At 38.5% G+C, this 27663-nt stretch overlaps 1 protein-coding gene across 2 annotated transcripts in view; it reads right to left on the reverse strand.

Moving 5' to 3' along the window:
- Positions 1 to 3016: 3016 nt before the first annotated feature.
- Positions 3017 to 27663, reverse strand: part of Met (MET proto-oncogene, receptor tyrosine kinase) — a 109725-nt gene continuing 85078 nt past the window's right edge. For both annotated transcript variants that reach the window (XM_005332278.5, XM_078040329.1), the window contains 9 exons: positions 26840 to 26996; positions 26501 to 26641; positions 23018 to 23248; positions 21107 to 21187; positions 18270 to 18451; positions 15348 to 15457; positions 13965 to 14130; positions 5306 to 5442; positions 3017 to 5196 (listed from right to left, as the gene is read on the reverse strand). In XM_005332278.5, the coding sequence (XP_005332335.1) occupies positions 4986 to 5196; positions 5306 to 5442; positions 13965 to 14130; positions 15348 to 15457; positions 18270 to 18451; positions 21107 to 21187; positions 23018 to 23248; positions 26501 to 26641; positions 26840 to 26996 (1416 nt within the window). In that variant the 3' untranslated portion in view covers positions 3017 to 4985. The remainder of the gene's footprint in view (positions 5197 to 5305; positions 5443 to 13964; positions 14131 to 15347; positions 15458 to 18269; positions 18452 to 21106; positions 21188 to 23017; positions 23249 to 26500; positions 26642 to 26839; positions 26997 to 27663) is intronic.

A 27663-nucleotide genomic window follows, 5' to 3' on the forward strand; every position in this document is an offset into this window, starting at 1 on the left:
GTGCCAGCTGGATGACAGGACGGTGAGTCCCATTACTGATGGACTTTTCATTACCATAGATATGCTTTTGCAATTTTCCTAGATTTCTACTCCAGGGTCACATGGTAAGTCAATAGTAGTTATAAACCTCTCAGGGTTGTGATCAATACCTTTGGCTGACGTAATCTAGACTGTTAGAGTAATTTACAATAAAGGACAGTTTGGGCAAGTCTCTGTTTTATTACCTTCAATTCACTAACTGAAATATTTCACTGGTTTATGACTGAAGTTCTTTGTAGTTTTTTGATAGATAGGGAATTGAAATAGTCCCGAAGAAAAAGGTCAAGTTCGTAAAGGAGAAACAGCACAAGTGTCTCCTCCTTTGGGGCATGGTGCTTGCATCTCTTCTATGTCCTGCAATTGGCTGAAGTGCCAAAAGAGTGAATTGTGTCTGTGACTACATCTGTATGTGTCCAGCTGTCTAGATGGATAAGAATATGCACAAAGTATTCCTTATCTTCCAAACACACAGCATGTAACTAAAGAAATAATGGTGCTTGGTGCTTAGTCTGTCTCTACTGGAACCTTAGTAAACATTAGCTACGTATTTGAGCAAAATTAAGGAATAGCAATTATCTCTGGACACCAATACTGAGGCCCGTGCCTCCTATCATTGTGCCTTCTCGCAACATTCATGTAATTTAGGTGAATTGCTCTTTTCTCTGTCTATTTTGTATTCTAGGTCTCAAGGCGAAAGGGGGGCGGGGAAAGACATCCATCAATGGAAAACTGATTAAAGGAACACTGAGAAGCCCAGAGCAAGAAGAGATGGAGGTATCCTGCAGGTGTCCTGCACACAGGGGAAGGGTGCCAATGTCTTGTCACTCTTCCAATCTGCCACTCTCTGTCTCATGAATCAGTGTTGGAGGATGAGGTAGAATCACAGCTCCCTACTGTCTAAAGCAAGCTTGAGGTGGAGACTTAAACCTTTATAAGGGTGCTTTCGGACCAACCACAGTCTCCATTTACTTGGGTTTTTATTGTCTTAGACTAAAGATAATAATAGTATGGCAAGTATCGAGCAACTATGGTATACCAGGTACCTTCACACACACTCAGTCCTTAAACACTTCACTAAATGAACAGGATTAATCTCTCTGACCGAGGAGAAACAGGTTTAGAGAGGTTCAAAATGTTGCTCAAGATGAGTCAGGGCTTGTTCAATTTGCCCAAGGGTCTGTACTTTTTGTATCTTTAAAATATTATGTTTCTTATAGACATTTTACAGATCTGAGATATGCATACTTCTAATATTCACTAATTACATAATTTTGTCTCTTTCTTCTGTTAAGTTCCTTGGAGTGAGAAAGACAATTTTATACTCCTATTACCTAACACAGTGTCTGTTACACAGAGGTGCTTGATAAATATTTAATTAAATAAAATATCAACTTCTTTGATATAATGCTCTTATTTCCTGAATGAAGTTGGGTAGATTAACAATGTGAGATGTCAGCATTCAAACATTTGATGTATTTTTCCAGGTTTAATATATCTTTCCTTTATTTCTTTAAGGATGGGATCTCCCCTACAGAGAGTAAATATATCATTGGTGACTATATTATGAAATGAAAAATTAATTAGAAGGTAATTAAAAATTCAGAGAACCAAGCAAAACTTTGCAAAAGGATATCTTTTTAACCCTCCTTCCCCAGAAGGTCCCTTTCCCCCATTTCCTATGTCACTGTTTGCTAAATATCATGGGAGCTACATAAACAATAACTTTCTCCATTGTGGTTTAAGACTGAGAATATAAGACTACTGTTTCAGTTCAGCAATTATTTGAGAATTTACTACATGCCAGATACTAGGGATATAAAGGCAACAGGCTCTTGTCTTTATGGGGTATAGAGAAGTGATTGAAGTTTCTAAGGAAATGAATCTCTTGACTGAGAAGGAGTGTGGCTGTGTATTGGGACTGGATTTGCTTCTAGTAAAGGATCAGCCCCTTTCTGTATTTTGTAGCACTCAGTCTAAACTTGGGTCTGTTCTAGACAGCTTTTTCATTACTGTGACTAAAAGATCTAACCAGAACAATTTTAGGGAAGAAAAGTTTATTCGGAGGCTTACAGTTTCAGAGGTCTCACTCCACAGAGAGTCAAGTCCATTCCTCGGGGCTCAAGGGGAGGCTGAACATCATGGTGGAAGAGTACGGTGGAGGGAAGGGGCTCACATGATGATCAGGAAGCAGAGAGAGGTAAACTCCACTCTCCAGATACAAAATATATATCCAAAGCCACACTCCCAATTCCCACTTCCCCCCAGTCACACTCCACCACTCACTTACCACTCAATTAATCCCTACCAGTGGATTAATCACTGATTGAGTTAAGACTCTCACAAACCAATCATTTATCCTCTGAACCTTCTTGTTTTATCTCACACATGAGCCTTTGGGGGACTCCTCACATCCAAACCATGAGGGGTCTTTAAAAAATTCAATTTACCCGAAGTGTTATATAATTCTTAGATAACATACACATTGCTTTTGATTTCCTTTACCATTCAAAAATATCTGTGGAGAAAACTTGAAGATAGTTTCTCTGGTAATTGAAGGCTCAGAAGAGTGAGCTCCCATGTAGATGGTAAAAATAGTTTTGAGTGGGCAAGAAGACATCTTTCTTCAATCCCTACCTGAGTTATCTACCTCTGTGCCAACCACAGGGTTACAACTCCATTGTCACATCTTTTGGTCCAAGGAATACATCTTGCTGGAAAAGAATACCTAGCTAAAATAGAAATCAGTTGCTTTAGCAGGTGAAAGATTGTTAAAACATATGAAGCTACTTTGGCAACTCAGGACAAACCATCCTTGGAAAGACAGAGATTTCCAGAGATTCAGGTATGTAAATTTTTTAGCTACTGCCCATGCATTAACGTGACTCCATATAGCCAAGTGAAATCAATCTTAGGCTTCCTATGTCATTATGTAAATGGAGTAGGTAATCAAACATGACTAGCAATAACAAACTCTCAGTAACAAGATGTTACATCACTTTATTTTAACTGTATAATTGATCACAACAACAACTATTAACATACAAAGTACCATTCAGTTCAACTGCAGCTATAGGCAGGGACAAGTATCTAATTCTTAGCAGAGTCACTTACTCCCACAATCTGTCCAGACACATTAACCTAAGGACAAGTTCATAAATAGAAAATAACGATTTTCACATTGCAGCTTTCTCAAGCATGTATGTACAGGTGTGCATTCCTGTTGATGGGTGGTTTTCACAAGTTCTCTGTTCTCCATGCGCTTATTCTCTTAACCTTGTGGAGACAGCTCTTTCTTTCTGGAGAGCAGATTTTTTTTTCTGTCATTCACCATTTACAATACTCTGTGAATTAATATTACTCTTCACATATAGGAAGTAGTAGAACTGATATATTTCTGCAGCACAGTTCCTTGTGTCGAAGATCATTTGGTTGCAATCATTTCCCCGCAAGGACAGCCGAACTCAATTACTGGGTTTCAGCATAACACACCCTTGTTGCAGCTTGCTCTGTTAACCCATGGCTTTGAGTCCTGGTGATGTAATGAGGGTGGGGTGTATTGGCAATTGGTACATTTCCTTATCACTATTTACAGCCATTTAAAATCATGCTGTTATTAATCCAAGTCTGACATACCTTTTCTGAAATGTTCACAGTGCAGTATTTTTGTGGCCCAACAAATTTTTTTCTTATATCATTAAAAATAAACATTTCTATAAAAATATAATACTTTCAGTGTTTACATCAACAAAACCAGTTAGAGTAATCTACGGCACATGCACTCTACAGTAGTAAGCACAAAATTCAACTGAATGAAACATTGCAAAATTCCTGACCAGAATTCATCCAGGTGAAACAGCCAGGATTTTCTGTTCTACCCAGGAGCAGTGGTTGAAACCAATGAACCTTTCAGTCAGTCGTATTCTACTTTAAAAACATGCTAGGTTACCTTTAAAAATATTTACCATCACAAATTACTTGTTTATTTTCCAAGTTGGCATTAAAAAAATACAGACAAAATGTCCAAATGTCCACATTCATTTGATCAGAACAGTATCATTCTCAGTTTATTTAAATTTTTTTCTTTTAATATATATTTTTTTAGTTGTCAAAAGACCTTTATTTTATTTATTTATATGCGGTGCTGAGAATCGAACCCAGGGCCTCATACGTGCTAGGCAAGTGCTCTACCACTAAGTCACAACCCTAGCCCCTCAGTTGGTTTTTCAATGACAACTAAATATTTCATTGTGATTAAGCTACTTTATTAAAACCTCCCTAATGTTGTCTATGTACAATATGTAAATACCCTTATTAATTTACAAACATACCTGTGTCATGCTACTTTGAAATTTTGCATTGTCTATGGACATTCCTCCAACCAAAGGAATATGCATACAAAAATTTGAAAGGGAATGTCTACCTAACTGATGAATGACAACATCAGTAATAAAAAGTGTTCATGACCAACAACACAAAATATTTCTTTTAAACACTAGAATTCTAAATGTGTGGCCTGGTCCTGCCATATCTGTCGCAGACAACATTATCTCTTCTTTTCTATGATTAAGCAGCCTTCAAAATTTGTTACATCAGTTTCACATATGAAATCAAGTGGGATTCTGAGTTTTTAGAAATTTCAACCCAGAATTCAGGTTTTGGACTGCAATGCAATAGGAGTGTTGTCATAGTGGCAGGGTGGCCATTGGTCACTGGCCTGTGAGACCAAGCTTCTCTTTCTGATACTTTGTCAGATAAAGAAATTCCTTAGAATCCAGCAGTTTAAATAACAAAACAAAGTCTTATACTGGTGCAATTTTGGCAAAAAGTAAAAAAATACCAAATTGCCTTTCTGAGGCCAGGCAGTGAAAACTGTTGGAGAAAGTGTGGACTGCTGTTAGGGCAAGTACGATGATGTCGCTCAGAAGCAGGTGTGGTGTTCCCATCCTTCACGTGTCCACCACACCATCAGCGTTATCTTGTGACGACAACAGAGAAGGATACGGAGCGACACACTTCACATTCACATAAGTAGCATTCACATGGACATAGTGCTCTCCAATGAAAGTGGAGAAGATGGCAGATATCCTGGAGACCAGCTCAGAGAAGGATGGGCGCATTTCCGCTTTGGGGTGCCAACATTTAAGCATCACTTCATACCTGTTTCAGAAAGAAATACTGTTGAGAGACCCCTTGAAGTCAAGTAGTTCTGCAAAAGTAATGCATGTAAGAGCTAGCCACAGAAGATCCTGTTGGGATTTTTACTTACAAGGGATCTGGGCAGTACTCAGGTTGTAAGAGCCTTCTACCTTGCAACAGGTAAACGGTGATATCAAAGGTGTTCACATCAGGATAAGGTGGGGCTCCCCTTGTCATCAGCTCCCAGAGGAGCACACCAAAGGACCACTAGTAAAACAAGAAAAAGGAGAATTCAGGTCAGAGAGTGTGACAACACACACAGGAAGGAGTCAGTAGCTCTTGGTAACTAAGCTTGGCTTAACATTGTCAATACCATGGCTACGGTGGAACAACGGTTTCCTTTAAAGGCAATTATTAAGCCGTACATTTCATGATATGTTTAAATGATAAGGTTTAGTTACAAGTAAATGTAGTTTTTAAAAGGACATCTGAGCTGGGTGTGGTGGCACATGCCTGTAATCTCGGCAGGCAGTGGTGGGAGGATTGCAAATTGAAGGCCAGCCTCAGCAACTTGGCAAGGCCCTAAGTAACTTAGAGAGACCCTGTCTCAAAATTTAAATCAAAACCAAAAAGAACAACAACAACAAAAACAAACAAAAATAATAATAATAAAAACCAACCAAACAAAAACCAAAAACACAAAACTTAGGTCCACATGACAATAAATATTTCATCTGTAGTTGGCAGAGTACATTTTCAAGTTCTCTGCTGTGGAGTCAAAGCACCAGCACATTTCTATCCTTCTCTCTTTCAATAACTTTGCTACAATTTCAGATTATTCATAAAAAGGAAGATAAAGGAAGTCTTGGAAAAGTTAAATTTGTAGGATTTAAAAATGAATGTCCATTGTCTTAAGAAAAGTAAAAATATCTAAAGGTTAATGTTAAAAGAAAAGATCTAAATCAGTATTAGTAAAAGTCAAAATTAAGAACCATACATAATAAAACCATTGGGCAATTATTGAAAACTAATTTCAAAAAAATGTAATTTCAAAATGTTAAAGTACTAGATGACTATAAAAGAGCTGTATCAGTCCTTCATAGGAAGATCACAGACACAGAGAGGTTAAATGACTTGCTCAAATTCCCCAGTATATCTGAATTTACACTGGGATAAACATTTGAGAATTCTTGACCTTTGGGTCTTGCTGGGTCTCCTGAACTTCACTAAATATGCAATTTCTTGATTTAAAGCACTCTAGTCGGAACAGACCAGGGCATGCACATTATCTTTCCCTGGACATGTGCCAAGGTGAGCATGACACAAGAGTAAGTCAGCAAGTGTGGGTCACCCTGTGCAGAAGATCCAGGATGTCAAACTCTCACTAGGCAACGCTTCCAGATCAAGACACATATGGGGGAGGACAGAAGGCCCTGGTTAAAAGACACTTGGAGGTAAAAGACAAGGGGAGTAGGAAAGTGTAAAACTGAGAAGCGAATAGAGCTTACAGTTCTCGGCAAGAAAAAGCATAATGCATGTTTTTGAATTCTATGACTGAAAGAAATGAGGTAGATATTGTACTTGCTGATACAAATCTCCATGAATAGCTTTCCCTTTGCCCAGGTGTAAGAACCTTTTAAGGTAATGAATGCCTTGATCCACATAGAGATCTTAAACCCCTGCTGAGGTGGGAGCCAGGTAACTCTGCTAACTTAGCCTTTCAAAATTGAAATTTTCTTAGCCTGAAAATCCTTATGAGTCATTCTGAGAATTTTACTGTGTTAACCTTCAAGACCCAGAATTTGTATTAAAATTTGAATCAATTGAACAAGTATCTATTGACCTTTGATCATGTACCAGTAGGTTACCGTCCAAGTTCTGGGGTAAGTCATCTTAAGGGTTGAGCACTGTGCAGATAACTGTTCACAGAACAATAAGATAATGCTTATAACATACAGCAATAATATAAAACAGGTCAAAGCACTGTGAGAAGCCAAAGAGATAATAGTGGGTACTGAGAAAGCCTTCAGAAAGAGTGACAGGAAAGTGGGTCCTAGAAAAAGGGGGAATTTGTTTCATAGGTTCGTGTAACATGAGGGCAGAAAGTGTCCAGATGGAAGGGGTGGGCCCAGAGGCAAGAATACATGTGTTCTTATTGAACCCCAAATACCAGTGCTCACCCTGCTGGATGTGTGGAGTAGATGAGGGGACTCGGGATAGATGAGGTTGAAAGGGTACTGTGCAGTGGTGGTTTTTAAATGTTGAAAGTGGGCTACACTGAAATTGGTGGGATGTAACTAGTTGTGTTCCTGGAGATCTCTGTAAATACCAGGTTTAAGACAAACGGGAGAAATCGGTCCACAACACAGAGACTATTTAGGAGGCTTCTGAAGAAGAAAAGGTGAGAATGCTACAGTATGCTGACACAGAAAGCCAGAGGGGCTTTACTCCCAAATTAAGGTGGTAAAGAGGGTATCCATCATATGGTGAGGCATGCATCATGCCCTTTACAAAACATTATTTTATTTAATCCTCATCATGGGTTGTAATTGGTTATAGTTCTGTAATGTAACTGATCTTGTGGATGTTTTAAGGATGAGGAAACCAAAGTTTCCATCCACTGAGAAGCTGTCCAGTTTTGTGATCTGGGCTTCTCACTGGAGAGCCTAGGCTACCTTCAGGTTTGTCTGGGACAAATTAATTTAGAAAGAGAGCAGAGTTGGATAAAATCCTGAGGAACTAGAGGACTTGGGTAATAATTGGGTACCAAAGGGGAATTGGAGGACTCTCGGGAGAGGAGAAGTTAGAGAGAGGCAGCTTCCAGGAGAAGTACTGTACTGAACTAGAAAAATACATTTGCAAAAACATACGTGGGATAACATAAAACTGCATTCAGAATATATAAAAGCCCCTTAACTCAATTAATGTAAGAAAAAAAATGAAATTAAATTCTAAAACTTAAAAAAAGACAAAAGATTGGAGTAGACACTTTATAAAGGTGCTATAAGCGTGTCAAGTAAGAACATAAAAAGATGTTCAGTGTCATTAGTATCAGGAAAATACAGATTAAAAAGAAAATGAGGCATCACCACAACCTATTAGAATGGTTAAAATCCAAAAAAACTGGTGATGTGAAGTGCTGGCAAGAATGATGAACGACTGGAGGACATGACCACATTGAGGAGTTTCTCATAACATGGGACATAAATTTACCTTCCAACCCAGTGGTCTCACTCTTAAGCATTTATCCCAAAGAAATAAAAAACCCGTCTACACCAAAACTTTTAAGCAAATGTCTCAACAATTATAATTACATAGAAGTAATTGCCTAAAAATAGAACTCAAATGTCCTTCAACTAGCAAATGGATAAATCTAAATGTGGTGCATCTGGACAATGGAATACTACTCAAAAATAAAACTACTCCCTTATAGAAACAGTACCAAAGTAATTCATTTGAACATAGAGCCACTATATGACCCAGAAATCCCACTTCAGGGTATATATCCAAAACAACTGAAAACAGGCTCTCAAAGGGAAATTTGCACAACCATGGTCACTACAGCACTATTCACACTAACCAAGGAGTGGAAGAAACCTAAAGGTCCACCAACAGATGAATGATAAAGAAAATGTTGTTTATCCATACAATGGAATATTATTCAGCCTTATAAAAAAGGAGATCTAGTCATATGCTACAGTATGGAGAAGTTTTGAGAACATTACGCTAAGGGAAACAAGACAGTCACAAAAAGACAATCACTGAATAATTCCATTTTTATGACTAGGTGAATATAATTAGTATTACTGCACTATACACTTACAAGTGGATTTAGATGGTAAATTTTATGCATTTTTATCTTAATAAGAAGATTGAACTTTGTTAGAGTCTGTAAACAAGTCTGGATGGTGCCTGGCGGTTTACCAGAGGGAGTGGTTTGTGAAGTAACGCCATTAAGTGTGGAGATTCCTCATTGGTTGACTGATGTATCTAGTTTATGCTAATTAAGATAAGCTATGTGGAATGTATAAATACCTCTGTTGTTCTACAATAAATGGCTCCTACTCCTGCTGTATCAATCTACGCAAGTTGTTCATCACCCCCTGGTTTTTTTGCTGCAGCCGGACTGTGGCAGAACTTGATATATTGATACTACTTGATATATTGATTTAGCAACATGGGTCTCTCTCAAATGCATTATATAAAATGAAAGGCAACAGACTCACAAGGCTACTGACGGTATGATTCCAGTTATATAACATTCTAGAGAGAAAAATACCAACTATAGATATAGAAAATAAATCAATGATTTTCAGGTCCTTGGGATAAGGTAGAGGTTGACTACAAAAGGGCACAAGGAAATTTTTCGGATGATGGAAACTCTACATCCTGATGGTGATGCACTGGCCCAAACTTGATGAACTCTATACTACAAATGGTGAGCAATAGATGCGTTGCACAATGAGGATGGACATGGATAGAAGACAGGAAGGGAGGAGTTGCCAGTTTGGTGGGAAAGCATTTGATTTTGAACAAGACAAATTTGTGATCCAATGATACCAGCTGATAAGAGCCTCCAGTTGGAGAGAGGGTCAAAGGAGACTGTTGATGGAAATGGGGGCAATTGTTAAGGGAGTTCCATCCATGAAGGCAAAAATCTTGGGGGTTAGCTACATCTAGGGCATAAGAGAAAGAAAAGAAGCAGTCAAGGATAAAGAAAACATAATCAAGTAGCAGGAGGAAAACCAGATGGTGCAGTATCCAGAAACCAAAGGAAAGGATAATTTCAAGAAGGAAGGGACGGTCAACAACATTAGAGGCAAGATGAGAGCTGAGAAGAAGCAGCTGGACTGAACAAAAGGAGAAGTCAATACAGACATTAATGAAAGAACTTGTGTTGAGTGTGAAACATTGCACAATGCTGGGTGTGAGTAATTTCAAGAGTAGTAACACACTAATTTGTTTGAATGGACTCAAGACTATTGAGTTAGCCAAACTCCATCTGGGCAATTGCTAGAAAGAGAATCTGTCTACAAGCAGGCAAGTTTTTGCTTGTAGGTCTCAACATGCACACATGCTTTTGGAAATGTTCCATGAATGTTGATTCAAAAGACTGTGCTGTCTTTGTGCAAATTTATCCAGGCAATCAGTAACCACTCGCCAAAGCAGCATTGTGTGTGGATTACTCAGGTTTCACCTTTATGTCATACAGTATCGTGTCTTTCAAGGAGAGGGAGAGAACACTGTCTTATCTACAGAAGAGAAATTTCCAGTTAAGCACCTCAGGCTTGACTCCCCGTCTGCTTTTACAAATTGGAGCCAACTCTTACAACTTAATAAAAAGACAAAATAGCCCAATTTTAAAAAATAAGGCAAATAAAAAAAATTGCCTCTTGCTATGTGAGGAGCATTGGCCTCCATGCTGTGTGTTTGTTGAGGAGGCAGTAGTAGTGGTGTTTGTGTGTTGTTGTCAAAAAGCTCAGGGGCTGGGATTGTGGCTCAGCGGTAGAGCGCTCCCCTAGCATGGGTGGGACCTGGGTTCGATTCTCAGCACCATATAAAAATAAAGGCATTGTGTTGTGTCAAAAAAAAAAAAAAAGATTCTTTCTCTCTCTCTTTAAAAAAAAAGCTTTTCTTTTTTTTTAAAAAAAAATCTAACTTCTGCCTTGAACATGCAAAATTTCATTAGACTCTCTCTTTTTAATCAGCTTTGCTGATGTATGATTTATAGATTGTAAGATATACAAATTATAAGTATATAGTCAATGATGACCACTAAATTTACATAGTTTACACCTATCATTGTGATCTAGTTTTAGATCACTTTCAACATTCCAGGAAGTTCCCTCATGTCCATTTGTAGGCAATCCTCATGCCCATACGCAGCCTAGGCAAATACTGATCTGTTTTCTTTCTCTATGGTTTTGCCTCTTTCCAGAAATTGTGTATAAATGCGGTCATTCAAAATCTAATCTTTTGAGTCTACCTTCTTTTACTTAACATGATGTTTGCGAGGTTTACCTCATCCATGTTATAGCATGTATCAGTACTTCTGTTACATTGCTCAATGGCATCACTCCATTCCATGGACATACTACCTTTTGTTTGTCCATTCACCAGATGATGAACTTCAAGATTGCCCTTGTTTTTTGACTATTATGAATACAACTACTGTGATCATTTGCCTAAAAAAAGTCTTCATGTGGCATACATTTTCATGTGGGTTAGCTAGCTATTTATACAACTTTTGGCATAATGTCTATTCAAATCTGGTGCCTATTTTAAAAAACTGGATTTTATCTCTTATTGAGTTTAAGAGTTGGCTCCAGTTCTTAATGGTAGACTGGGAGTCAAGTCTGAATGAACAGTCTGTTCTTTGAGGATGGATTACTTCTTCTTACCTTATGCCTTTACCTGCTACCATCACAAGTCCCCAGCCACCCCCTCTAGGACTCACTTCTATCATCTCTTTTAGAATCTTTCAGGGTCAAAACCCCAGGCATTAAGCTCCAACATGGTTTATTATTTCTTTTCTCAATCTTACACACCCAGCAGTCCCATTTTTCCACCATGACCAATGACACATTTATTTATTGGAGAAAAAAGAAAGCCAGTCACCTCAGTTTTCTTTCTGGTATTTCCTCCACCTCTTTACAGGAACTGAAACTTGGTATTCACTTGATAACACAGTTTCTTTGACCTACCAACAGAGGCCACGCCTCTCCCTCTTGCTGACTCAGGGATGAGAGTAAAATGACTGGATCCCCAATATTACATTCAGATCCCTGTCCCCCGTCATGTCTCAATAGCTGCTAACTCTTTCTTGTTTGTACATAGCCTCGATGAACATTATTTTCAGCCCAAGTTGTCAGCAGATATCCTGAGTGTGCACTTTTTTCTCTCTCAGTTGTTACCCTTACAAGGCAGAAATGTTAAATTTTTCTCTCCCTCCAGATATCACAATTATCTGGACCTGTTACATGCAACAGAGGAAGTATACACTCTCCATTCCTTTCAACTCCCAGGCTCCTCAGCAGATTCTGGACCTTCTGAGTACTCAAGGGGCTCAGTTTCCAAGACCTGTCCGGCACAGTAAGCAGCAATGGATGTGGTAACCATCCCAGATTGTTTGTGAAACTTTTTCTTCCTCTGCCTTTCATGGTAGTCTCTTTTCCAGGGTCTTCCACCTTTCTATTTTCTTCCCCACTTCATACATACATTCTTTGAATAATTACTTTGAGACTCTCAAGAGCATGTTCCTAGGCTTGACCTCTGTGAGGATGTTTGAAAGTAATTAGGTTTAGATGAGGTCATAAGGATGGGGTCCTTATGGTGGGATAAGTGCCCTTATTAGAATAAACGCTGGAGGGTTTGTCCTCATTCTCTTTCAACCATGTGAGGACATAGTGAAAATGTGGTTGTCTATAAGGCAGGAAGAGGACAACCTGGTCCTGGACTCCTGGCCTCCAGAATTGTCAAAATAAATTTCTACTGTTGAAGTCAATCTATTTTTTTTTTAAAATTATGACAGCCTGAGAGCTGATTAATATAACATAATCTTTTTTACAAGCCTCAGATCCTGGTTTCCAAGTGCCTAATGGATGTGCCTAGGTGGAGTAATCCAAAGTCAAACTGAATGTGGTCAAGGCTCAACTTGTTATTTTTTTCCTCCAAATCTAGCTTTTGCTCTTGTGCTTTATATTTCTTAATACACCAGCCTATAGCTTTGCTCATCTTTGAATTTTATCAGTTCTTACTAAATACTGTTAATTCTACCTCAGAGATCCTTTTCCTTCCACCTCTTCCTTCCCGTTCTCACAGTTTCTCTGTTATTCCAAGATCTACATCTCACTTGATCGTCCCGCCCCCATCCCTCTCTAGTCATTTTACAGAATGAAGATGGATTGTAATCTAACCTGATCACTTTTGTTTGTTTCCATGTGACCAGAAAATAAATTTCAGACTCTAGTTTGGTAAAGACCTTTATGATTTATCATGAATCTATTTTTTTTAAAACTGTAGCTTCCCTCTACGCCTTCCATTCTTGCCAAATCATCCACTAAATCCTCTGTCCTCAGCACTTTAACATTCTTATATTTTCCTGCCCCTTTGCATTTCCTGGATTGATATTTCCATTCACCCAGCTGTCCAGTTCCAAACCTGCTATCCCTTAGGGCTCATTTCAGGTGCTGCCTCCTCCATAGGGGTATACGAGGAATGTAGGAGAGCTGGTCCCCCAGGTGAGCGTCTTGCCCATCCTCAGCTGCTCAGCTGCATGCCTTTTGAAGTATGTTGTCTGAGAGGATCATGGCTTTTACTGATAAAGGAGGACTCTTTTCTAATCAGGCATGAGGATCATGCCCTCCCTATTGGATCTGCCTCAGTTACAGCTTCCAGATATCTCCAAGTGGAATTCTTGCTGCCCTTGGACTATGAAAGGTAGTGCAATCCCAATGACTGTGCTACAGTCATTGATGGCCATGTCTTTTCTTCCCTGTGGATCAAAGCTCCTGCAGGACAAAGCTTATGCCTAATTCAATTTGGCACTTGCCAAGGAGCCAGCTTGGTACTCCATTCAACAAATGTTGGATAAGCAAGTGAATTTATGAAAATATACTATGGGTGTTAACTTTAAATTTTTAATTAATTTTTATTAATTCATTTATCTTTATATGTAAAACAATTAATAAAAATTAATTTTTTTAAAAAAATTAATTGCCATAAAACTACAAAGAAGTGGGGTGTGAAAGTAAAAGAGGAAAAAAAATCAGGGATGATCAGTACATTACCACATCTGATTTGGTGGTGAACTTCTGAGTTTGTAGACTTTCTAAAGCCATCCACTTCACTGGCAGTTTTGCACCTGTTTTGTTGTGTACGCTATAGTATTCTTTGTCGTACATATCCCTGGCAAGACCGAAATCAGCAACCTTAACAGTGAATTTTTCATCCAGCCTACAGAAAGAAAAAGAAAAAAAAAACTACTGGTAGCTGAAATGAAATAATTGACAAAGATGTCAAATATCTATAGATCAGAACAAGTGGCTTCAGTATTTGAAATCCACAATTTACGAAGCAGGGCTTCCTCTGGCCTATTGACAAACACTAAATTACAGTGGAATTCTTGAATAAAAATGTTTGACATTTATGTGACAAATTCAGCAGGCTGAGGAGAGGGATCATGAATGCTATGGCATTGGAAAGTCCTTTTTGTTTTAATGGAGATCTGGAGAAAAAGTAAAGCTGTCTCCCTCCCAGCTCTCCTTAAATAGAGTACATCAACTGACTACCCAACACAATTCCCTATCTTCACTTGTCAGTTCATCAGCAATACTCAGTTCCATGTGAGAGACATGACATGGGATTGTTATTTTACTTCTTCATTCTCACATGTGTTAAGTCAGTATATAAAACTCAAATATTTCACCACTGAGATAATAGAGAAATAGGATCCAAATAAAGCATCTAACACACTAAGATTAAAACACACAAACACACACACAAACACACACATACACATTCTGCTAACTGGTTTAAGTTGGATTTTATGATGTTACATTGACCAAAACCAAGGTAGAAAATTAATAGCATAGCTCCTTCATTCACACATACCATAGGTCCTGAATCAGTGCTCCGCCAGGGGAAGGCACAGAATCAATTGCAAACTGTTGACTGTTGTGTTATACAGCCAGGCAGCCAGACACAAATAAAAGTTCTTTGTATATTCATTCCCAAATACCATTTTTGGTAGGGCGTCTGCAGGCTGACTTCAGATCTACACTTGGGAAGTTACACTGTATTGGTATTTGTGTTACCAGCGCTCCTTTCCACTGTAAGATGCTGAAGATCAAATTCTCCCTCCTAAGGACTAATTCAGTGTGAAACCACAACACTGGGGGCTACTTGTGGGAAGGACCCAGAAAAGTGAAAGTACACAACAGCTGCTGGAGACCCCCTGTGGGGCAACCTTTTAAATCCTCTGCATGATAAAGCCTGAAAGCCCCCACCCCCACCTCCCAAAGGCTTACACATCCATTTAAAACAGCCAAGGAAATAAAGGATTTTTTTTTTTTTGCAAAAGAAGAGAAAAACATTTTCATTAGCTTTGAACAGTGGGAAACAAACTCTCATCACTTAATTTGGACTGTGGATACAGAGATTCTTATACTTACATACAGTTTCTTGCAGCCAAGTCTCTGTGGACAAACTTTTTGCTTGCAAGATATTTCATGCCTTTGGCTACTTGAAGACCAAAGCCTATAAGATCTTTTACAGTTGGGTTCTGCAATCAAAGAGAGTTGGAAAAGCATAAACTAAACACCACTGTTCTAACTCTGATCTCCAAATCCTAACATGTTTATAAGATTTATCTTGTCTCAAATAATAACTTATTCCCTGTTGACAGCAACAACTATTTCTTAAGGACCTATAGTATGCAAAGCATCAAGCTAGATGTTTTTATGAATTATGGCTAATTCTCGTACTCTTCTGAAGGCAGGTGTTTTCCAGATGGGGAAATGGTGATGTTTTGAAATGCAGGTTTTAAAATCTTCAGTTATGATGAGGCCAACAGCTCTGAAGGCAATTTTCATTGAAAAGATGGTTTGTTACTTACAGTTCCCAAGAGAAGGGAGCATCTGATGCCATGCAGGGCTACCAGGGAAGCACTGGGGACAGTCAGGAGGCGGAGGGAGTGAGGGGCAAAAGCCTTTATTGTAATTTCCGTGGGGAGGAAAGGTGAGGCAAGCTACCAGATTTCAGATTGGCTACTTTGAAGAAGGTGGCTGGGGTGTGGTCTATGGATTGGTTGGTCTGCATATGAAAGGTGCTTTCTGAAGACAAGTTGTTTATTATTTCCAGGAATTCTAACTCTGGGAGGGGTAGCCTCAGTGTCAGCAAGGCTCAAATCAAAAGCACCAGAAATACATAGTAAATTCAGGAGGCTCAGAGAGAAACAGATCAACCTGAAGTACTTGGGAGAGTAATTGGTGGAGTTAGGATCTAACCTAAGTCTCTTTGGCTCCAATCATAAGCCCTCCTACTGGGACTGATGTACCATTAGCACACAACTCTTAGGCTTCTGGACCAGCTCAGAGAATAGGATATCCCATTCTCCACAAACTCCATCCACAACATTAGATGGACAGAGCAATGCCTTATTAACAGGAAGACTTGAATCTGAAATCACACAGATGTCATTGTGAATGACAGCCCTTGCAAGGGACTGGGCTTCAGGAAGAGGGTCTCTTTTTCAGTAGTCTCTGTGGAGTTTGTAAGTATAAAAGGCACTCAGTGGGGACCCAGTAAGATGGGCTGCTGCCTCCTCTGATGTACAGAGACTGTGAAGAGGCCAGTGACTTGTGTTTCAGGCTTCTCTTTAGAAGACACATCGTGTTAGGGGCCATCATCAGTGTCAATCAACCCCTTGGGGTATTCAAGTCTGGATGGGTACTATTCTGTACTGGATAATAAGACATGTCTTTCATACTTTAACCCTGGGGGAACAACACTCCAGAGAAGGTAGCACATCCAAGAAGATTGACTCATCTGGGTAAAGACAAGAGTTAAAGTGGGATCTGTCAGGGTAGCTTTGCACTTTGCAAAGTAAATTCTTTTTATCTGTAAAAATTCCCTGCCAGGGAGTTGTTTTAGTCTTTTGGCTGAACACAAAATATTTCTTAACTGTCCTAGAGCTTATTTTCTCTGAGAACTTGACCCTGTGTTTATAAAATTGTTTTTGAGTGAGAGTAAAGCTACTCCGTTGAGTCCCACAAGACCTGGGCTATAGGAACCAAAGAGGAGGCTGAGGCCATAGGTGAATTCAATTCTGGAGACTCCTCACTAGCCCTCCTTGGCACTGACTGGTCTAGTCAATGCTTGCTCACCCTTTTGAGGTCCTGGCATAAATTTCATTAAGAAAATTCCCACTTGCAAGAGCCTATAATCTTCTTGTTAACTGTAAGAACACTTATTCACAATATTTACTGATAGCCTATGAGTTGAATGCTATTTTAATCACTGAAGCCTTAGGAGTAACCAAAATACATAAAAATACCTTACCCTCCTGAGCTTGCATTCTAACAGCCTGTGTGTATGTGTGTGTGTGTGTGTGTGTGTGTGTGTGTGTGTATTCATACATATACAGAGCTATTGTTTATTGTCCAGTACAGCACAATTCAACAAAAAATGCAACATAAGCCACATACACAATTGAAAATTTTCTAGTAGCCTTATTCAAAAAATAAAACAGGTGAAGTTAATTTTTAGAATATATCTGTCAACCCAACATATCAAAAATATTATTTCAACATGTAATCTATAGAGTGATTATTAATGAAATACTTTTATCTTCTTTTTATGGTAACTATTCAGACTCTGGGGTGTACTCTATGCTTACTGTACCTTTTGATTTGAACTGGCCACATTCACACATGTGGTTGTGACCACAGTACTGGACAGCCTGAGCTCATAGTTATCAGCTAAGTTTGATGGAGAATAAAACCAGGAAAGGGGAATGACTGAGGGCATGAGGATGGGGCAGGCAGCCGCCATTTAAAACAGGTCAGGGAAGCCTGGTTTTGAAGATGACATTGGGGCAAAGAGCTGAAGGAGATTAGGGAGTGAACTGTATGGATATCTGGGGGAAGAGTGTTCTAGGCAGAGGGAGCAGCGAGTACAAAGGCCCTGAGGTGGCAGAAAGGGTGGCAAGTCTGAGGAACATTGAAGACTCATTGGTTATTAATTCTTCATTGTCTCCCAGAGTTAAAATGCCACATGGGCTGTGGCTCATTTTGCCTCTTCTCCTGTGCTATGCTCTGGCAAAGAGTAGGCAATTCAAAGATGACTTCAATGTATCATCAGGGAATGGTACAGCAAGATTGCTTACAGGGCAAGTAAGAAGGATTGTCCAAGGATACCATTCCAAGTCTCACCGTCTTCCCACAGGCCAGAATTCTGAGGTACATTTGAATGTTGCCAACATTTTATATGTGCCTCTTTGGCTGATAGCTTTTTAAGAGTGAAAGTAGCCATGTACAAAGGGATGACTGATTTCTAGGTAGTTCAACAGTTAGCAAACTTGGTAATATACTCACGTGAGTCTCATTTCGAATGAAATTTCGCAGATCTCCATGCTTCATGTATGGTAGGACCACCAGAGGAGACCCTTCACTCCGAAGGCAGATTCCCAAGAGTGAGAGAACATTGGGATGACTAAAATCTTTCATGATGATTCCCTCAGTCAGAAACTGGGAAACTTCTTCTATGTCAGTGATTCCTGAGAAATCCAGAGATGGAGACTTGACGTCATAGTGGAACAATGCATACTTTGTCAAATTAGATAGGAAGAGCAAGGAGATGTCAAACCCCAAGGTGATGCCTTGTCCTGAGGCCTCACCCCACTGTTTTTGTACAATATATCTGAGTGAATGGTGTCACAGCGGTGGAGAGCTGTGATTGTTTTCCTCACTCATCATAAGGGTCACAGCTGGGACTCCTATAAATAAAGACAAATTACAACAGCAAAGCAAAAGAGACTTATTTAATTGAAGTTTTGTAAGGCATGTGGACCTTCAAAAAACCAAGCCCTGAGTACTCAGGGAAAGCTGTCCTTTTAAATTTAATTTTAATGCTTGGACTGATGAAGAGTGGACAGATGGGTGGAAATGTGACTGGACAAAAAGCGTATGACCTAATGGTAACAGGCTGAGAGGGAAACCAAGCAAGGCTTGTCTTCTGGGATTCTTTGTGGCCTCTTTCTGGGGGTATCCCTTCTAGAATGAGGGCCTTATGAACTACTTGCAGACAAGGCAGGCTAGAGAATTTCTTTATGGTTAACTCCAAGACAGAAAGGCAGAAGAAGGTTAGAGTAAACTTTCTGTTTTATCAATGGCTTTTGGTGGGGGAGGAGGGGAAATGTTCTAGGTTCTATGACCTGACTTGGTGGGACTGTGACGGGGATTGGGGGTGTGAAGAGGAGAGCAGGAGAAAGAGAGGCAGGAGAAGGTCAGGAAGAAACTTCATTTCTGAAGCCCCCTCCAATGTCCTTCAGTTCAACGTACTCAGCATGCCATACTTTGGAGCATTGTTATCTGAGCTCCACAATGTCCCTTTACTCTGTGTCTTCAAGTTACCACCTACACCCTCTTTTGTAAAATCAAGTTCAGCAATCAGTTTGTCTCATACAGAAACATAGATTGCCTCTTACAGGAAAAAGGATAGGGGATCAGGGGATCAGACCAGTCCATTTCTATAGTGATTATCTACAGGGCACAGGCTGGCAAATTTCTGTATTAGATCAGATAGTAAAAAAAAAAAAAAAAAAATATATATATATATATATATATATATATGTATATATATATACACATACATACACACACACACACACACACACACACACACACACACACACCACAAACACATATTGATCCAGATGGTCGCTGTTGCTCAAATCTGCTATTGATCATCATGAAAGACACCACAGACAATAACTCTCTGTGTGTCAATAGACTCTGTTAATGAAAACAGGTGGTGGGCCATTGTTTACTCATTTCTGGACTAAGAGAGTCTGAAGTCCAATGACCATATGGTATCTACATAGGTCTCTTTTAGTCTAGTAGTTTCTACGCATTTCCAGAGAGAGGTACTGAGGGATTGATACAAGCTCTCATTAAGGAAGTTAACAACATTAATATATTAATTTGATATGTATCTTTTTGGTGTTCGTGGCATGTTGTCATTTTCTTACAAATGAAGTGCATTCTGAGACCTGGAAAAGACACTGGAAATCAGGATGGTCTGAATAGGGATCGACACGTACCAATGACAGGGAAAGATGTCTTGATGTTAGGATTGCTGAATATAGTTGGCAGTACTGCTCTCTAGAGAGATGAATTTATTGACAACTGTACTTAATCCATCACAGTTTACTATTAGGTTTCTTTAATTACTTTGTGGTCAGACTTCCAACAAAATTAACCACACAAGGGTGCTCAGCATGGAGAATGATATTTTAAAAAGGCTGAAATAGCTGTGGCAATGGTTTATCTTGCAGGCAAACCTTCTATTTGTACATTTAAAATTATTAATGCTAATATAACTCTGTAATAGAGGTGGCTAACATTTTTTTTTCAGGATCCTTCAAGTTATAGGCAGAACATTAGAAATAGGAGTTGAAAATGCAAGCATGAGAGGGGTGTCAACAAAGATGGAGTCAGGAACACTCTAGTATGTGGCACGCACGAGCTTGTACCAAGTGGTAATTTAAGGCCATAATTACGTCTCTCAGTCATCAGTAAAGACTTAGTTTATGTTTGGAAACATTCCTTGTTTCTTAAACAGGTATATATTTCATCTTAAGAAGACTTCCTCAATAACAGCTAAATTTTTAAGAAATGTTCTAGCAGTAAAAGGGAGTAGGTTTCACTTCTTTAGGAAGTTCATTTATATAGAACAACTCAATCCCCAAACAGGCAGATAGATGAAGTATCACCACAGTTCTAATTTTCTAATTTTCTGCCAACATATTTCTCTCTTTCTTTTTTTTTAAAAAATCTTTTCAATTGGAAGTTATGGTTAAAAAATAATTACAGTAATGCCTCTGGGTAAAATGAGTCATTACTACTGTATGTGCCAACCTGCTTTCAGTAGTTTCCACAAATGTCATCTGCAAAACAAATATAAGACCAACACAGTTAAATGATACTCAGCTCATCTACGAATCTCATTTTTCCTATACCCTTACTTATGAAGGCTCTGAAGGATAACTTCATAGGAAATGCTTCACTGAGTTTAGACTAAACACATTTTCAGAATTAGACCTATAATTTTTTTTCCAGAAAAAGTGTAAATCAGCATTTTATTAGTTGATCTATTTTTTAGTTTGTAAGCCATGAAAGTATCCTCTACTGTTAAGTAAAATGTAACTTACTATTCAAGGATTTCACAGCACAGTGAATTTTCTTGCCATCCATGTCCAACAAAGTTCCATGATACACACAGCCAAAATGCCCTGTGTGAAAGGAGGGACTTGGTTAGAGTTGCATAATGTTTAATTATGCAATAATTATTTACTAAGCCTTCCATGGCCATCATCTCTTCCTTTTTTCTATATGGCAAAAAAGTACATTGCTTTTGATACTTTCATTAACAATACCATTATACATGCGTGTGTGTGTGTGTGTTTGTGTACATATGTAGATGAAGTACTTTTTTTCTCCAGGATATTAGCAATATGATTATTAGTATATGTAAAAACTGTAGGTGAAATGAATGTTAATATGAAAATAAAGTTTTACTTGCATGAAGAAATATAACAAAATAAGATCCCTGTATTCCAGTAAACCAAAATAAAATAATAATGCTGCCATTAGAAATAAGATTAGTATTATAGAAGAAGGATTTCCCCCATTAGTCACTGGTTAATATGTAAGCCAGGTTGGCAGAAATTGAAAGGCAGTTGCCCAAATGAAGCAAATTCACTCTGACTCATTTCATGCACTTCCCTTTAGATTTAACCACATCATTTTCCCAGTGGTAGCCTTTCATTCAGTGGCAATGATTTTTCCCAGAGGTGCCAAATATCTGATAGCTGTGTAAGTCACTCATCAATTAATTCATCCATCCAGCCAAGATGCCCTGAGTGCCTAGTATGGGAATGTCAGGCATAGGTAACACAAAGATGAAGAAAGTAAGCCTACACTCATGAGTGAGTGCTTACATTCTCCCGGAGAAAAACATATAAACAAACAGCAGTTAACACTTATAGATTGTTAATTACTATGATTTCAAAAGAGCAATAATTGCCACTTTAGCACTTTTCATGATAATTTTACAGTGGGTAGAATTGGAACGTAACTAGTGAGGCTCCACACTTCAAAACCAGTGAAATCACTGGTATTTTCAGGCTGATAACAGAGATATACAATACTCTGATGTGAGACATGGAAACATACTTGTGAATAGTGAAGGCCCTTTTAGGGAAAAGAGCAGTGTGCTCAGAATTAAGTTCTGGAGTGTGTGACAGACGAATATCTGGATGCCACCATACGAGAGTGAGAAGGTCTCATGTTCATAGAAGGCAATGGATCCTATCAGTTCTCTTACATCACACTGGCAGATGCCTGTGCTACTTCATGCAGCACATACAGAATCAAAGGCATCAGAGGCCATTCAGTATTAGGATAAAAGTATTTTAGGAAAAAAAAAAAGAGTGGAGTTCATTTCTTGGCTTCTGGTTGCTTTTTTCTTTCCTGCTAAATATTTTCTCAAATACTGTTTATGCTAGCTGTTATTGCTGCTCTGGCTAGCTTATTACAAATATTCATTCTTCTTTGTATAAAGAAATTGGAGTGCATTGTGGAGATGATATATGTTGCTTCAGATCAGGGGAATGCTATAAATTCCCTGTCTTCTGATGCTGTCCAGCAGTATACAAACTGCTATAAACCAGGACTTTAGAGTTTGTCACTGTTCTCACGGCAAAGAAAGACTGGAAGGAGATATGAGTGAAAATAACAGAATTTACAAGAACAATCTTTAAAAAAGAAGGGTATGGCACTATTCAAGAAACTACAGTTGCCAGTGTAAGGAAGATGAGGAAGGAATGCAATTTATTTCTAACATGTTTGGGAAGTTATCCAATTGCCTGGATACCCAGGAACAAGTCCCCCTGGATATGATTTGCAAGGCTGCATTTCTACAGAACAGAAATCAAACACACTCATTATCAGTGCTCTGTCAGTTGCTTTCGCCATTGTCTAAATTCCTAATCTGCAAAGGCAGAAGATAAAATGCTTACTGGAAAATCGTATTTAACAAAAAGCTGAGTGGAAATACTTACCTCTTCCTATGACTTCATTGAAATGCACAATCAGGCTACTGGGCCCAATCACTACGTGCTGGACTGCCTGGACCAGCTCTGGATTTAGAGCACTGAGGTCAATGTGGACATTATTTTGCAGTAATGGACTGGATATATCAGAGTCTCCACTGGTTAGGATGGGGGACAGGTCTGTCAGAGGATACTGCCCTTGTCTGCATGATCCATTCTGAGATGAGTTAGGAAACTGGTCTGCAAGATAAAACAAAATGACTAGAAAACAGGTGTAAAACCTCACTTAGGGAGGCTGCAACAGTGGTAGTAAATTAATTTAAATTGATAGTGAAGCCTGAATTTTAAGATTAAAGAAATGGTGGTTATAGAATCAAATGAGGCTGGGAATAGCCTTTACAAAGGAATTGGTTGATAAAAATAGTAATAAATTGGAGAAAGATACTGGCTTATACATATAAACACTTGCAAATTTGTTTTAAGTAGACAATACATTAGTTTTTTTAGTCTCCTCATTTGCTTAGATGTTTCTCTTTTTATTAATAGCAAAAAGCCAGGTTTGAAATTTATTTTTGAATATTTCCTTAAAAATGGGAAGCAGAAAAGACAGTTAAAAACAATTGCTTAATTGCTTAATCTCATAAAAATCCAGCTTACATGTAAGAAAATGGAAATAATGTCTTTTGAGAGTCTGGTGTTTATGAATGGAAATAATTAATATTGTGCAAATTCCTAGCCAAGGAAAAATGTGCAGAATAAAATATACATAATTACATATAGACTGAGAATGGCTTTCTTAAAATGCTTGGGACAGAAGTGCTTCATATGTTAGCTTCTCTCAGATTTTGGAATATCTGCGTAGATTTTACTCACTGAGCAGCCCTGATTTGAAAATCTATCTGAAATGCTCCAAAATCCAAAATATTTTAAGTGTTGATATGATACTCAAAATATTTTAGATTTTGGAACATGTTGAATTTCAGATTGGGGGCAGTTAGGGATGCTCAACCCATATACACATATAATTACATCTATAATGGCCACAGTTTCAAAGCTTTAAAAAAGGCTTTTCACAGTAGTGGTACATTCTCCACTTTGTGGTGATAGCAATAGATTTATTGTTATTGCTACTTAGAGGCAGCTTGGACCCTGGTCAGTGTGCCATCCCCACTGCTTAGGGGAGGGGACTTGGACAGGAGTCTGCATTCCTTATAAGTCTTTGTTTACAACCAAAGCTTTATAAGAGCTTCAGACAAGGTTTCCTTTTGCAAGAAGTTTTGGTTTTGATTTTCATTTAGGGGTGAAGAAATTGTTGTGTTGCATGTATATTTCTCACTGCCAAACAGGGCAGAGAAGCACCAGTTGCTCTGCTCTTGATGCTGGAATCTGTACATATCAAGGAGGGGGCATCAAAACTACAGCAACTGATTTGAAGATACCCTAAGTGGGTACTGAGGCAATCATTGGAGGAGGGGGTCTTGTGTGTTGGGGGAAGTCAGTTTGGGCACCAACTGATAATATTGTTTGTTTGCGAATCAACAAGAGAATCAGAATTTGAGAGAAAAAGGTTGATGGTATCCTGGTATTTCAAATCCCACTTCAGCATTTTTAGTATTTTCCACAGTGGATATAGCTGGTTAATAATAAAAATTGGCCCAAACAGTAAATCTCAAAAGTAGTTCTAGAAAAGTTTTGGGTGCTGCCTACAGTCATGGTAATCACTAGCTGGAAATATGACAGTTGTGACCTTCAAATGTGGATATGGAATGAATAAGAAATGTTGATGAATGAAGGAAGGAAGAAGTCTAGTTCAATGCCTGCTCCTTTAATCCCAAGGTCAGGTTCTCCAAACCTTCCTCAAGGGGCTAGAAGTGCAACTGAGCCTCTCTAAACTCAGTCCTTTCATCTTCACTCCCAAACCTTTGTACCTAGAGATCAGAGCTGTAAATTCTCAGAGGTGCAGAGATTGAGGGAACTCTATAGTGGACACAAGACAAAGGTCCTTTGGCAGGGAAGTTCTACTGAATTCAGATATATACAAAAACAAATTTAGACCACCAATATGTGACACTGGTGTAACACCACAGAGAATTCTGGGTCTCCCTGAAAGAAGACTATCAGGCTACACCAGCAGTAACAGAGAGGTCTGTGGTTGCCTCTTTGTCATGTTTTGATGTGCATTCGCTCCCTTCCTCTTCTCTGCAGGTGGCCCTCTTCTGCCTGTGTTACCTATCCACGTCTCCAAGGTGCAGGCTGAAAGTAGACAGGAGGAAGCAGCTCATTGTTCTTAGCAATGATGATAGAGGTTTGGTGAGTAAGGAATTGGAAAGGTTAGGAAAGGCTTTTTAAAAAGATAACTTTTAAATTTTATCCCAGGTTAGAGTTACTAAATATGAATATGAAATCCTAACTAGATCTAAATTTCAAAACCACAAATTAGGTTTGTTTTGTCCATATTGTTAAAGAAATTGTTTTCTAAAGGTGAATGGAGTCAGGTAGGCAAAAACAATATTTACAGAAATAACAAGTGAGCTTCAAAAAATAAGAGGCAGCAAGTGCTGAAAAAGTTGAATGCTTCATTGGTCTTGTGTTCATTGGATGAGCAACTTCTAACTTTCCAGGATCCAAAACTGCCCGTGACTCATTTTATTTGTCCAATGGTAAATATTCAACCAGGGAAATGCTTGTGCTTGACTCATGTCCTGTAACTTCTAAAGATAATGGAGCTGATACAATACAGACATTTTGCTTTGAGCAGGAGATTTTTAAATAAAACAATGTGAAAAGCTCTGGTTAACTCTGACCATTATTAGGCCTAGTGTTTTGCAAAGCAGATGATGTTGGTCTCTCCTTGCTTAAGAGCATAAATGAAGGTTTTTCTTGGATAAGACTCAAAATATATTTAAGTCCTGGAATGTTGTAGGTAAAGGGCTGTGTTCCTTGAGAATGCTTCAAAAGATCTCTAATGGTATAATTCAAAAATGTGGGGATCAACAAGGTAAAAATGTAGCAGCTCTGACTTTTATTTAAATAAAAATATGTTTTGTAACTTAGCTCTTCCCAAGTTGTTAAAGAGAGTGTCACAATTTCTTAGCTTTGTACTCAGCCAATAAGTTACCTTTGCTTGAATGATTCTATTCATTTATTTATTTACACTGCTGGGGATTGAACTCAGGGCCTCAAACATGCAAGGCAAGTGCTCGCCATGGAACTACATCCCCAGCACTGCTCAAATGATTTTAAAATCCACCTTTTTGGGGAGACTAGAGTTCACAGACACTGAAATTAATATAATATATGCATGAGTTAATCTTAAAGGAAGAGCCATGTAATTCTTTCTGCATCAAATTAAATTATTCTTTGGCAGAGGGAAATGCTTCTTTCTCAGGCCTATTAAAACTATAAAGGCAAAAGCAAAAAGAAACAACAATGCCACAATCCACAGAAGTATATATATATAGGTACCTCTCAAGACAATAAACTGAAACATACCTTCTGGAAAAGTAGCTCGATAGTCAACGGATTCATTTGAAACCATTTCTGCAGTTGGGCTCACACTCCGGGCACTTACAAGCCTATCCAAATGTGGAGTGTGGACTCTTGCATCATAGCGAACTAAATCACTGTTGAGATCTTAAAACAGAGAGAGAGACAGGGCTTGTTAGACTTTGCTGTCACTGGTTTTGAACACTTGACCCAATGCCCAGTGCTCACAGGTGTCATGGACTGCATGTGATAGCTCACATAGATCTGTGACAAAGCTAAACTGGAATAACTGTATTTCTAAGAGAATTTCTAAAAACAAACAATAACAACAACAAAAAAATGCACCTTTTTTTTTCTTTCTCTTTTTCAGCCACAGGAAAAGCCCGAGTGATAATAAGAGTATTGCTGATATGGAGACAACACCAGAAATCAATCCTGTGAAATTCTGATCTGGTTGAACTATTACTTTCCCAAGGACAGTTGAAGTGACTGCTTGCTTCCACTAAAAATGACAAAGAAAAAAAGTCAGAATTTGGTCATGACAGATATAAAATATACCATCCAGGAAGGGTTGTGATTTTTCTGGGCCCAAAATACCACCTGGTTACTACCATTCTAGAAGTGGCATAATTGCCTTCGGAGTAATGAGATTCCTAAATCCTGTCTCAGTGTTTGAAGAATTAGGAATACTGATCCTCAAAGTACTCATATAATGCATGTAGCTGTTTGTAGTTATAACTGGGTAATAGGAATAAAAAGATAAAACAGTTTTTCATCTTGAGGAATGAAGTATATTAGAGGAGACAACACACAAATAAATCATTAGACTATAATGTGAACTATATCATGGGAGTAAGAAGAAAAAGTAAGAAATTAATTTTTCCTTACTAGGGAGAGTGGGGTAAATGGCAGAAAGAACATCCAAAAGAGGCAAATAATCAATTTTTATAGGACAATAAAATCTTAGAATTTTTTTTTTAAAAGAACTAACCTTTATTTTTTTTTGTTTGCCTTTTAATGTGGTGCTGAGGATTGAATGCAGTATCTTACTGGTGCTAGGCAAGCACTCTACACTGAGCTACAACCCCAGCCCTCTCAGAATATTTTTATGTCAGTTTTTAAAAATTTTGGTACTGGGGATTGAACTTAGGAGCACTTTACCATTGAGC

Source organism: Ictidomys tridecemlineatus, chromosome 2 (assembly GCF_052094955.1).
Source record: "Ictidomys tridecemlineatus isolate mIctTri1 chromosome 2, mIctTri1.hap1, whole genome shotgun sequence".
NCBI lineage: Eukaryota > Metazoa > Chordata > Mammalia > Rodentia > Sciuridae > Ictidomys > Ictidomys tridecemlineatus.